This window comes from Hesperophylax consimilis, chromosome 6 (assembly GCF_061612785.1).
Source record: "Hesperophylax consimilis isolate HC1 chromosome 6, BYU_Hcon_1.0, whole genome shotgun sequence".
Lineage (NCBI taxonomy): Eukaryota > Metazoa > Arthropoda > Insecta > Trichoptera > Limnephilidae > Hesperophylax > Hesperophylax consimilis.
The window spans coordinates 34,756,080-34,770,388 of NC_142841.1; the positions used below are offsets into that span (position 1 = coordinate 34,756,080).

At 37.0% G+C, this 14,309-nt stretch overlaps 1 protein-coding gene across 1 annotated transcript in view; it reads left to right on the forward strand.

Annotated features, from left to right (window-relative positions):
* Positions 1-11,700, forward strand: part of PolZ1 (DNA polymerase zeta catalytic subunit) — a 31,697-nt gene extending 19,997 nt beyond the window's left edge. Inside the window, exons 13-20 of the mRNA XM_089632631.1 lie at positions 1,465-1,712; positions 2,082-2,242; positions 2,898-3,035; positions 3,126-3,263; positions 7,864-8,054; positions 9,124-9,351; positions 9,986-10,226; positions 11,502-11,700. Of these exons, the coding sequence (XP_089488757.1) occupies positions 1,465-1,712; positions 2,082-2,242; positions 2,898-3,035; positions 3,126-3,263; positions 7,864-8,054; positions 9,124-9,351; positions 9,986-10,226; positions 11,502-11,645 (1,489 nt within the window). The 3' untranslated portion in view covers positions 11,646-11,700. The remainder of the gene's footprint in view (positions 1-1,464; positions 1,713-2,081; positions 2,243-2,897; positions 3,036-3,125; positions 3,264-7,863; positions 8,055-9,123; positions 9,352-9,985; positions 10,227-11,501) is intronic.
* The last annotated feature ends 2,609 nt before the right edge of the window (positions 11,701-14,309 follow it).

The following is a 14,309-nucleotide window of genomic DNA, read 5'->3' on the forward strand; positions in this document are numbered from 1 at the left end:
TATGAAAAAAAGATGAGTGGAGATAGTAGGAAGAATGTTGCAAAAAAGCATTTAAAATGGAAAATGCATTGAGAAAAGCATTTAAAATGCAAAATGCAAAATGGTTTTTAGAAAAGCATTTAAAATGCAAAATGCAAAATACCCATTTTGCATTTCCATTTGAAATGGATTTATTTGAAATAAAGCACATCTCTGATGATATCACTATTTGTTTCATGATAATATTCCACTTATTCTATATAATGATTTGTTTCATGATAATGTTCCACTTATTCTATATAATGATATCACCCTTTGTTTCATGATAAAATTTCCACTTATTCTATATGATTTAAATTTTTATTTACCTTATTTAATTTAAATTTTTATGTGGAAAAAATAATTAATTACATAAAAAAAACGAATATATGTATCCAAGACACTATCTAGCTTGCTTTTAATTCGGGAAGAATCTTGCTATCATACATAATGATGTCAATAAAAATATGTATTAAGAAAATGCTGGTAGTTCTTAGTCGAAATATGATACAATTAAATATGACCAAAGGAAACAGGGTCAGATTAGCTCAGTGGTAGAGCAGCGCCCCGTCAAGGCTATTTTTTTTTTTCAAAGGGCGGAGACGGTTTTCACATAGTTCCCGTGAGCACTTAGACCATAGGCCCATTGTGCTATCTCCCATTTTACCTTAATCCTTTAACAACAACCCAATCCCTTTAATAAAGTTCACCAGGGTTGTTATTGGGTATGTGGCTATGTCTTCTGGTTCTACTGTATGTCTCTCCAGGTATCTGAGCCTAGTTCCGACCAGGGCAGGACATTGGCACCATAGGTGAATTGGAGTCTCTTCATCCTCTTCACATTTCCTGCATCTATTGGTGTTTTCCACTCCCAATATCTGCATGTGTCTCCTGAGATGGCAGTGTCCCGTTAGTAGTCCTACCAGTTCCCTCAGCGAGTTTCTGTCCATATCGAGTAGTTTCTTGATTCGTCTAGGGTCTGGTCCTTTTACGAGTTCTTTGGATTGTTTCATTCCAGGTACCCTCTCCCATTCTTTGCGGTGCTGGGATTTGACCCACCTATCAATATGTAATTTTGTGTGGCAAGCTGCTACTCCTACGGCCAGCTCGGATCCTACAAGTGGTGCTTTCGCCCCTTCCCTTGCTAGTTCGTCAGCCCGCTCGTTGCCCTCAATACCTTTATGTCCTGTGACAAAGCTAAGTTCCTGGGTTCAATTCCTAGATGGAAACGTATCTTTTTCTGTTTCAAATTTTCGTTTGAGAATGGCTAATATTGTCTTCAATGAATAAAAAATAATTTCTCATTGTTATAATTGAACCACTATAATTTTTATCATTGCATTGTGCACTATATTATTTGTATATATACATATACAGGAGCACTTCAATTTTTTTTTCTTCTTCTTGCACAACTTTTAAAATAAATCAGTATTTCTTTCTTTACAGAGACACTCCTTTTGAGTTTGGCTGCACACAGTTGAAGGTGTCTCCCCGGATGTTGGAGCGGCTGCACAAGAAAGACCTGGTCCACTGGTCTCCTTGTGGAGTCGGCTTTGTGAAGCCCGCAGTGAGGAAGGGCGTGCTACCCATCATGCTTCAAGACATCCTCAACACCAGGCTGATGGTGAAGAGGGCCATGAAAAAGCACAAGAATAATAAAACCTTACAGAAAATATTACATTCGCGACAATTAGGTTAGTGAATTTACTCTTCACTTGGGTTATAATTCTGTTAGAGGTACTATAGCTGTAAGCAAAAGAAAGTGTACAGACGCACGTCTTTTGGCATTAGTAGTTCGCTAGCCCCTGTTGGTAGCTGGAAATGCCACACTGACTTCCCGCACCACACTTCTTTCCAGATGACGCTAGGGAATAGTTTTTGGTTGAACTATAATGATACGCATTTATTTAAATAATGAACCTGCAGGACGAGGGGTATTCGGAAGTCTTAACTTAGGAGGCTGTAGAAGCTTGCGGAAGATAATCTTTGGGCATAACAAGCTAAAGTGAGGCATCAGAAAGTGTTGTAGCACCGATAATGTTTTTGCAATCGTTGTGTTTCAGGTCTCAAACTTATAGCCAACGTGACCTATGGCTACACAGCGGCCAATTTTAGTGGACGAATGCCATGCATAGAAGTGGGGGACAGTGTAGTTGCTAAGGGCAGGGAGACCTTGGATAGGGCTATTAAGACGGTGGAAAACACTCCCAGGTGGAATGCGAGGGTAAGATCAAAAACTGGGCTTTACATTTAAAACCATAATCAAGTTCAAGTCTAAATCATCATTACTGTGATATCTTAGATATTAGTTGGCTGTGTTAAGCACAGATGGTATTAGTAACATATTTCGGAGCTACCGATATTGTAGAGATCTACAAAATCAGGATAAATACCACTGCTGTTTAAGGTCAAGGACTCAGAAATATTCCTACCGCCTTCTAATAAGAACATTGGCCTACTGACTGTCCAGCTTCATTATAATTTACATTGATAAAAAATCTACAGTGTTTTGTGTATTCCGGAATTTCATTGAAGGGATTTCGCATTCCGGGAGTTTCTAGCTACCTTTCGTGAAAATACATAAGTTTGCAGTATGTCAATATTTTCTTGAAGAGCAGACTTAACTTCTGGAAAAATGTTTGTGCACCCGTGACTTGGAATTTGAATTTCGCCCTAGCTGGAATTTCTCGATGTGTGATTTAAACCTGCATGCCATCAGAGAGTGCATAAATTTTTTAAACAGAATTGCTTGCACTTGAAACACTTAAGAATTTATTTTTGATACTATTATTGATTTCCCTCAAAAAGGGTCTGGTGTTCCACAGGTTAATCGAATATTCCGGTTTTCCTCATTTCGCTATATCAGTATTATTTTCCAGGTTGTTTATGGAGATACTGATTCTCTGTTTGTCCTGATTCCTGGAAGAAGTAGAGAAGAAGCTTTTGATATCGGGGCTGAAATTGCCGCAGCTGTCACAAATGATAATCCTACTCCTGTAAAACTTAAACTAGAAAAGGTAAAAAAATAAATGTATAAAAAATATTATCATTGATGGCTTATAAAGATAAGATCTATGGTCTGAATCCATGATTCTTGTTGCTTTCAGATATTTCATCCGTGCATTTTGCAAACTAAAAAGCGATATGTTGGTTACATGTATGAGAGTAAAGATCAAAAAACTCCAGAATACTTAGCAAAAGGAATTGAAACGGTGCGAAGAGATGGCTGCCCTGCTGCAGCTAAGGTAATCAAATATATTAAATCAAGAGCTTAAAGTCAAATATCGTTATCTACAAAACACGTAAAAATATTTCTAGGTCTTACAAGTCGAACAAAGTTATCTAGAAAAAGCATACAATAAATTATTCTACAACAAAAAAGACACAATACAGTGGGTTGCCATATTAATAAGGACACCTATGGAAAATGTGTTTTTTATACTTTGTGTTCATAAAACACAGATGTGTATGATTTTAGGTGCGGTTATTATTATTTATTTGCGGACATTGAATTTAGAAAAATTAAACAGCGTATTTGTCCTTAATCTACGATTATTTTATTTTTTTATTATTTTTAAACATTATCGAACAAAAAGTCAATATTTCGTAATTTCGCCTTTAGCCGCAATAACAGCTTGTATACGCCGTGGTATACTCTCAATGCACAATTTTGCATTATCTTTAGGACAGGAGAATGATGCCACACCCGGATGAGGGTTTCGATGAGCTGCTGCTTCGTTGTGATCACCTCCTTGGTAATCTCCCTCTTGGTGAGCTCCTACAGGTTTTTAATAGGGTTCATGTTAGGGGAAGTCCCCGGCCAAGGTAAAACCGGCACATTTTTTTCAGTCAGGAATGCAGTGACAGTCCTGGCTTTATGACAGGGTGCGGAGTTGTGCATAAAGACGCATTCCTGGCCACCAGGGAACCATTCTCCGACTTGAGGCAGTAATCGATTTTCCAGTATTTGTCTGTACTGATCCTGCCTCATAGTCCCTTGCACGATGTGGAGGCGCCCCATCCCTTTGGAAGAGATGACTGACCACATCATGATACTGGTAGGGTGTTTGATAGTCTCTACAAGGCAGTCCGGATGAAATTTCTCTCCTGGCGTCGTCGGACGAACGATGATTAATCCAACAAAATTTGGAATATGGACTCGTCAGACAAGCACACCTTAAAAAAGGGCCATAATCAAACTAATGGAATTTTTTGAAAGCTTGAAAACCACAAAAATGTTAATTACCATATTCCAGTTCTCTATAGTCATATTTTGGTGCGCGTTGGCCTATTCCAGTAGTTTTTTCCTCATATCTACTGTGAGGCGAGGTTTTTTATCTGGCCGATGACCAATGAGGTTCTCCTCAGCCAATATCCTATGAACTCTCCTTTGGGAAACTTCGATATCTTCTTCGTTGATCATCAAGGTCAGACGAGCCACACTCTTTTTGCGGTTTTGGAGACAGAAGTCTTTGATTTTGCGGCCAGTAAGAGGTGTATTGATTCGTTTTCTGCCACATTTCCCAATGTGATCCAATAAGGAAGTTGAGTCCATTTTTTTTATCAATGTTCGCATTCAAGCTTAAATACTGGTATTTTTTTTTTTTTTTTAATCCTGTTTTCATAATTGAATTAATTCTCAAAGTTTAAATTTTATTGAGCCCGCCAAAACGAGCGGAATCCGAGCGGTAAGAGGCGGGGTGTGGGTGTGACGTCATTCAAACTGTGAGAACCACGTCGCTTAAACATTTTGTATGGAAAAAAATTTAATTCTTCAATAAGGAATTCCAGTAATTTTTTTACCAATGTTAACCGTCTATTAGAATTGATGTTATTAAAAAAAAAAGAAAATTGATTTGTCAAATTGCGAAATGTCAGATGGGTACGAGACGCAATGATTATTATACTGTAAAAATGTATTATATTTATCGTAACATACAAATGAACACAATTAATAATTTGATGTACTTACTTGGAAGCTTTAACTCCACGACCGGCTGTGATTTGGCCCAAATAAACGTTTGGCCTATACACCTCTCTCATCTAAACCGACCATCTCTCATGTAATAGAAAGAGATGCACCATAGGTGATCCGTTGTACGTACAAGTCACGACACATGTGACGTCAGAATTCTTTCGACCAATCGTGGAGCGTATTCAGTTTATTGCTATTTAATGCTTTTTCAAGAACGTTTAACTAATTCTAAGAATAATAATATAGAAATATATTTATATATTTAGAATCGATATTTTTTTGATCTACATGAACATATTTTTTATAAGTGAAAATATTTTTCACTCAACTTCCTTATTCAAGGGGCAGGTTTTTATTGATTTTCTAATTTATCCCGTTAACCACAGACTTTAAAATACCTCTAATGGCTGCTATATCCCTTTGGAAATGTTGTGTGTTTAACAATAGTGTCTTCACTTACGGAAATTTTCTTGGGGACGTGTCTGAAGACCTAGCCATACTGAAAAAACAGAACATTGGACTCAATATGGAAAAACTATTCACTGAAATAAAATATGAAAAAAAAATTACAGAAATTAATAGATAATTAATAATTACTTAGATTTTTGTATAGCTAAACTGTTAAAACTCGTAAATATAATTACAATGTATATTTATTTACCAGAACTTCAATCACGCGTTTTCAGAAAAATGCTGGCCACCTGCAAAAAACCTAAAATTTTCGAGGGATGTGGTACTTTTCGAGTGTTGCCACTTCTTAAAAGTGTCAGAGGTGATACCAGTAACAAAAATAACAAAGGAATGGCCATCATATCCAAGTTATTTAGAAGTAGAGACAATGTAAACATAAAAATCAGGAAATATTGGAATTGTCCCTATTAATATGGCAACCCACTGTAATAATTAGTATTGGTATGTTTTTTTTATGTAATTAAAGTTGTTTGATTTTAAGATCTAAAATTATTTGTATGATTTTTGTAGATAATGTTGTTTGCCCTCGAAATTTAACAAAAGTTAAGGGTACGTAACATGAAAGCATTGTTAACCTCTCTGACTAATTTGTTCGCTTTTGGAAGCAACTCATATGGACTCATAGATCTTGTTGTGAATCCTTACTGTCCTGGTTAGAAATATGCTCTAAACGGTGTTAGAAAGAGAAAACACCCCGCTTTATATTAAAATCTAGAAATTAACCACTGAATAATTAACTGTACACCCACGTGAAACCAAAGGTTCCGACCGCAAGTTGAGAAAAATTTATGAAACTTTGAATTTTTTAGTAATTATTTTTATATGCAACGAAAAACAATGATGTGAAAGTAGTGTATTATATTTTTCCAATAAAATGTGTGCTTTTTCGTTACAAGTAATTTTAGTTCAGTGTTCATTTTGGAGGAGGCCCACCACTTCCCCGCCCTGTTTTAGGTACTGATGGTACCCCTTCAGAGCTCTCGCAAGGACGCTAATTTTTTTTGAAAAAACGAGTCTACATTTAAAATTTCAAAACAAGACCTCCAAAATGTCCATGCATACGATGTTATTCGCAGTATGCAAGTGCTGTGTTTTAATAATTTTAGTAAGTTCTATTTTACTTGGTTAATATAATAAAAACACATTTACAAAATGTCAACAATAGGTAGAGAAGAATTAAAATAATACACAGCCACCTACAAAAAGAACAAAAAAGAAAAATGGTAAAGTATGCGCCTCTTTCTGTGGTGAAGGGGGTTTCGATACCCACTAACAGGCAGACCTAGGGAGAGAAAGCTGGGCGTTGGATTGGCTTCACGAGAATCAGGTTCCGCGCCCCTAAGCCAGGAAACCGGTTGTGCCTCGACGAGAAGTGTGAGTTGGGGTTGGGAATATCCCGAAGACCATGAGGAGAAAGCGTCGGAATACCTGGAGGCAGGGCGGAAGGTTGCCAATCCACGTTCGGCCCATCCTCAGTCCAGTTCCTGACCTCAGGGGAGGCGCTGCGAGCAGATGATGACACAGATCCCTCATCGTGATTTGATCTTGAAGTTTGATATGCACGGACGAGGTCTTCTGTCACCCCAGAGTTGGGGTACGCCGGACTGACACAAGAAAAATATAAGTTCAGTGCTACTACCAGCAAGCAGGTCACTCTATAGTAGAAAAGAAAGAACAAGATACAAAGCAGTGTATAAAAATAAAAGAAAATCTTAAAAAAAAATTATAAGCAGAATCAGTCTGTTACAAAATATCCAAAATAACCTGCAATAAGAGATAGAAAGTAAACATTAGATGCAAATAATAAACATTAAGTATAATCAGGAACAGAAAATTTGTAGAATGCTAATTAATACAGTAAATAAACAGAAAGAAAAGAAAAAAAAACAGTTATAAATATGTATATGAAAACAATTGTCTCGTAGTCCATTGTGTCCAGGAGCAACACTTGGCGTTAAAGCTATCGATTTTAGTCTAGTACTCGACTCTAAGATCAGACCATCTCTCAACCCAGATCTTTGTATACTTCCTCAGACACTCGAAATTCACTTTGTTCGAGACGAGATCGGAGTTCCAAACCGGTCTCGTTGTTACTTCCAAACCGGCCAATAATTCATCTCTTGCATCCATCATAATCTCACAGTGCCACAAAATGTGCTCAGCGGTTTGATCAGAACTACCACACGCGCAGTTTGGATGTGGGGACAGGGAGAGTCTATGTAGTCTCCCCCTGAACTCACCATGTCCTGACAGTGTTCAGTGTTCAGATGAAAAAACGTTAGGTAAGCCATTTAAAAAAATTTAGTGTTTGGCGGAAATACTCCGACCTTCTGAAAGGATATGCCAGAGGCCAGAGGGGTTAAAAAACTGATCATTTGTTTTTGTTTCTTTCTTTCAAGATGTTGGAGAAGACGTTACGCATCTTATTTGATAGCTGCGACGTTAGCAAGGTGAAGTCCTATGTCTGCCGGGAATTCCAGAAGATCATAGAGGGAAAGTGCAATATCCGGGATTTCATATTTGCAAAGGAGTTCCGAGGAGTGCACAACTACAAACCCGGAGCCAGCATACCTGCCTTGGAAATTGCAAAGTAAGATACGTCCAACATATGTACATATTTTCATCACGTGCATTTGAGTCATTGAGTATTCATGGAATTAAATTCGAATATAATTTTGGTGTAACCACATAGTACCTTCTTGCAGACGCGGCCCGTGACTGTAATTACCAGCAGTGCATTTCACTTTTAAAATTTACCTAGTCTGTAATTTAGGTGGAGCAAATTAATGAATGGGAACACCTACTGCAATTCATTCTATCTTCTAAGTTATATTTGTAAAATAATTGATTAAATAATACAAAATTATCTTGAAAATAAAGGACACTCAATTCATCGTTGAAAATATAGCGAAACCGTTTGATTTCACCGCGAACGAGTTCCAATCTGTTAATGTTGTTGCGTTAACATTGAACATTAGTATTTCTAAGCAAATCCATTCCAAACGCATTGGATTACGCATGATCAAAGTGATGCAAAATTCACTCGCCGTCAAAGCACTTCGATAATGCACGGATGGGTTATGTATCTGCACTGCTCTAACACGTAATTTGACGTTAAGAGTGTAATCTGTCTCGCTCATGTCACCGTTTCGGCTACTTCGGGCTGACTCGATACCGCCCGACGCTGTTTTAGTAGTATGGTAAAAGTTGGTTCTGTGCATATCGGGGTATGCACGACTGCTTGCTCTTGCGCGGGATTTTTTTACTAGAAGATAGCTCAAATAATGACCTGACGGGAATTACGAATTTCTTACATCGATCACTGGGGTACAGATGTCGTTGTAATTTGTATGTGGAGATTGAAGACAAGCAGTGCAATGCACAAATGCACGTACCAAGGAACCGCCTCTGCCTTTTTGTACCAAATGTGGTATGGTAAATACTCTCAGTGTTGCCCTGCTGAAAGACCACCATTTAGAATTGAAACATTGCTTGAAATGTCTTTAGCCGTGTTTTGATCCGATCGGAATAGCTATGTACTTACAAACCTTCCTTTTCCACATCTTCTTCCCCTCACCATTCCCTTCAGCCTTACAGCACACATCAATTGGGGATTCCATAGTTTAATTGTTTTTCATGTAACCATTTCACAATTCCAGGCAATTCAAAGCCCAGGACCTGCGAAAGGAGCCGCGTGACGGTGAGAGGCTGCCCTATGTGATAGTGGCGGGTGCCCCCGGGGAGGCTCTGCTGCGCCTGGCGCACCATCCCCGCGACCTGCTCACCGACCCCCGCCTCAGGATCAACGCCACCTACTACATCACGCGAGCCATCATCCCACCACTGAACAGGTGCCTCACGCTGCTGGGGGCTGACGCCAACTTGTGGTAGTGGTTTCAATATATTTGCATGGTTAAAATGATATTAATGAAGAACAGATCTTAAAATATATCTAGGCAGACCATCAAAGAAGAACTAATAAACTAATTAGGGGGTGACAGATTACGCTATAAATTCAAAGCGTTTTATATAACTCCATATTGCTCGCCATACAATTCCATACAGACCTGTCACACCTAAAAAGATTATGTGTTATAAGTTATGCACTGTGATCTGCTAACCAGGCTATATTTGAAAACTATGCGACTCGCTCTCCTACCTCCCTTAGAGAAGGGATCAGAACAATTTACGGAGCTCCGTAATTACGCGACTGTCATCTGTCAAAGTGACAGATCCCATACAAAGAAATGATATTCCGCGGCAGTCCCCCAATTAATCTGACCTCCTCTCTTTAGGTAGATTATAGCGTAGTGTGTCAGCCCAATATATAATACGTACATGCCACGCCCAATTTATGTGCTCATAATATACTGTAATGAGTGTAAGGTCTAAAGTATTTTGTTAATAATAATAATGTTAGTAGCCCCAAGTTAGGTTTAAGTTGTAAAGCCTTGTGCTGATTTTTTTCATGAAAACGGCGCTACAGAAATAATCCAATCATTATTATTATTAATGTTTCAGGTTTGCAGAACTGCCAAGGAAACAAGTGCAACTGTATCCATTTCTGGACGATTTTGGAAACGAGGCAGAGAACAAGAAGAGCACGATATCACAGTACTTTGCCAAGATCAACTGCGCTGGCTGCGAGGTCCAGACCACAGGGGGCCTGTGTCACGCCTGCATACAGAACCCGCAGAGGACTATGCTGGTACTGCAGACAAAGATGAACCAGTGGCAAAGAAGATTGAACCTTACCAATAAGGTAGGTCAAATTTAATTCAGGAACTAGATTCCAGCTTTTGTCATCTTTTAGGCTGTCCTTCCACAGGGATACGCAAGTATCATATACTTGACGATTCAAGTATCTCAGCGACTACTGCCATGAATCTGCACAGTACACAGGAACACGTTGCCGACATTTTGTAAACTCTTACAAGTCGGGCGAGTTTGTCCCCGCTCAAGTCATCGAGACTTAAAACACGGCGTCCCTTGTGTCAGACATTTTGTAACAATCAATGCAAGGAAAAAAAACAGTCATCAAAGATTGAAATAATATAAAATTTACAACTACAACAATTATGTTGAGGTTATGAAAATATTCTAGTTTTGACATTTCAAGAACTCAACAATGACCAATGTTTAAAGTAGACGACACATTACGCTAATTCAGCATATCGCTCGCCATACACTACCAACATGAATGTTTGGTGAGCGATATGCTGAAATCGGTCTAGCCACGAAAATATAGCGTGTTCTGTCACAGGCTTAATCATCCATAAGTTAAGTCCTCCCTCAAACAAGATATATATTTTTAAGGGGCTTACATATAACTCTCTGCAGTGTCCACCATCAGTGATCACCATTCGACAGCCTCCGTGGTTGAGTGGCTACGAATTCGGAGGTTGCAGAATCATATCCGGATTGCGCAACATAATTTTATTTATGCAATTTTTTAATTTGGGCTATTTCACAATTCATTCATCAATTAAAATAGTTTATTTGTGGCAAATCCTGGAGTGGTAGATATCAACTTCCTCGCCATGCACAAATCAGTCCTTATACTAGTGGAAAACTATCTTGAAGGTTCAGAATTAATTCAAATTAAATTTTAAATACAGATAAAAAGATCATTGTAGCTTATTGTAACAAATACTAGCACACACATGTTGCAGAGCACCAGGCACAACATTTCTCTTTGCAGTTTTTGTTGTTTGTTTTTGGGGTGTTATGCCGTGTTGCGCTAACTCCTTCTTTAGCCGACGTTTCGGACAGCATTGCAGTGTCCATCATCAGGGCAGATCCTTCTCCTCCTCCTTCGGATCTACCGGATCTGCCCTGATGATGGACACTGCAACGCTGTCCGAAACGTCGGCTAAAGAAGGAGTTAGCGCAACACGGCATAACACCCCAAAAACAAACAACAAAAATGCTTTTGGCCGTGAGAATCTAAAAACTTACCTTTCTCTTTGCAGCTTTGCATTTCTCTGTGGAAAACTGAATATATATCACCAAATTTATCTATGCTTCCACCTTGCAGATTTGCCAGTCTTGCTGTCTGAGTACCCATGCAGATTGTATATCTGTGGACTGCCCGGTATTATTCAGGATGAGCACCGCGAGACAAGACGCAGAACAAATTCCTTTCATCAATAAAATGACTCAAAAGCTATTGGACTTTTGAGTATTGGAATCAACCTCAAGAAATTCTTTTAAAACTACTTTTTAATCAATTAGATGCATTTTAATACACATTTTTTGTGGTTGATAATTATTCCTTTTCAATTTTATATGTCTCGTCATAATGTTGTTTTTTTTTAAATAGTAACTTATGAAGAAAAACACAATTTTTTTGTTGATAATTTTACCTTTCTATTTTATGTGTCTCATCATAATGTTGTTTTTATATTGAATAGTAATTTATGTAGAAAAACATTTTTTTTATAAATATTTTAATCATCATAATTTGAAAGCCTAATGACACATTACGCTATATTATGCGCGCATAATTTGGGCATGGCATGTACGTATTATATGTTGGGGTGACACTACGCTGTAATCTTCCTCAGGAGAGGGGGTCGGATTAATTAGGGAACTGCCGCTGAATATCATTTCTTTGTATGGGATCTGTCACTTTGACATATGACAGCTGCGTAATTATGGCGCTCCGTAAATTGTTCTGCCTACAGCAGGAGAGGGGGTTTCTTCATTTTCAAATATGGCTAGCACATATCGTCGCAACGCCAACACTTATGACACATCATCTTTTTAGGTGTGACAGGTCTGTACGGGATTGCACGGCAAGAGTTATATAAAACGATTTGAACTTACAGCGTAATTTGTCACCCTCTTAATTGTGTTACAAACAAATAGTGTGATATTAGAATAAGTTAAATATAAGAGATTTGTGAATTTCCGTTGACTGACATAAATAATATGTGGTTGATAGGTTGGGGTGCTGGGTACAACAATACAATAAAAATATAATCCAATACATTGCTTATTTTATTAACAAATCAAAATGTACAATTATTTTTTGAGAATCATTTATTAAAAATAAAGAATGAAAATGAAAAAGTCTTTGAAATATGCATATTTTTATGAAATAAATTTGAATGTAATCGATTATTAAATTTAATGAGAATATAAAATGTTTGCAACCATTTTTACATTAACAATGTAGGCTGTGTTATTCAAATAATAAAGCGATAGGTAAGTTTATGTAAAATGTAACTCTTTACACAATAATGAATGATGATGCATGCATAAAATAGTTGGAGACAAAATGGCAAATTACATTTTTTAAATGGTTAAATAATGTGTATGTATGAATTAAACTTAGGTATATACATTGCATTGATTTAATACGGGTTAATATATAAAGGGACAAGAAATTTATGATACATAATGAAGGAAGCTTAGTTATGGAATGCCGTTGCACTGACTTACTTCTGACTGTCGCATGTCACCGCATTCCTCAGAGGTAGTCAGTCGATGGGTGCTTTTATAATTCCTACGGCAATGACCCAAATAAAACACAAAATTTACATGTGTTATAAAATAAGTTCTTTCTACACACTTACTACATGTGTGTAAGAAAGATATGTTGAAAATGAGACAAGCGATGTACATACGTCTGTTTCACCCAAAGGAGAAATGCAATCGTTATCATACATATCTTCCTCGCATATTAAAGTCGCTGTGAGAATTATAAAAGTGCCGTTTGGCATTCCATAACCGAGGTTTAAACTGCAGTAAGATTAAATGAAGCTGTGATATGAACCTCCGTCTCCCGTTCGCAATGATACTGCCATAGAGATACAGTTATTATTAATACATATTAAAGCGGCATGGATATTTTAACATTCAGTTTTTCAACATCTCTATATTTTAAGGCGGCAGGCAGAACTACGCTTCGTACATATGACATGAATTCATGTTTCGACTATAATTAATAATCAGCATGGTCTTAAAATATCATACGTTGTTTCTTGTTTTCAAAGATTATAAGATAGTCTTTATCAACAGTTAGTTAATTTGAAAGAAAATTTTAACAAATTAGTTTTTCTCTGCCTACCCCTGTCGGGCCATGGAATGGTGTTGCAACTGTTAAAAGTCTTCAAAATGTTTTTTTTTTTTTTCTCTAGCAATAAAAGTGAGCGAGGTAAAATTTATGGAATGTGCATTGATAATAGTTTTTTTGTAAACGGTTAAATCATTATTTTTATTACTAGTAAAATTTAAGATTACAGACATTCATTGGCATTAAAATAATTTATAAAATAGATTTGTAATTCAAGTTACCGACGTACTGTCGCACGCACACCGCCGTCATGGCTATCGATCACTATATTTATAAAATAATTTTCGGTATAAAAATTAGGGAATTTATAAAAACTATATTAACTCATGTTTATTGGCAGCACTTACAACTATTTTATTCTTTTCTATTTACAACTTCAAATACACATTTTGTTCTGTACATTTTTATACAGTGAAACATAGACTTTATTTACATACCAGATCTCAACTGGACAATAATCAGAGTATGAAGAGACAATTAAGACACGATTATTATTTATTTTAATTTTTTTAAACATTCATAAATCTTACACATAATTAATCTCAAATAGCTGAACCATCCCACACACTTCTTACTTTGTGTGCGGAGAAGGCAATTGGAAAACATTACATAAATGCCAGGTGTCATATTCCGAACAATATTAATAGTGACAGAAATTACATTCTAGCACTGTTCGAAAATAGGACAGCTGTTATATACCCATTTTTTGCAAAATTTACAGACAAAATAATAATAAATGATTATAATAAAGACACACAGAAATCA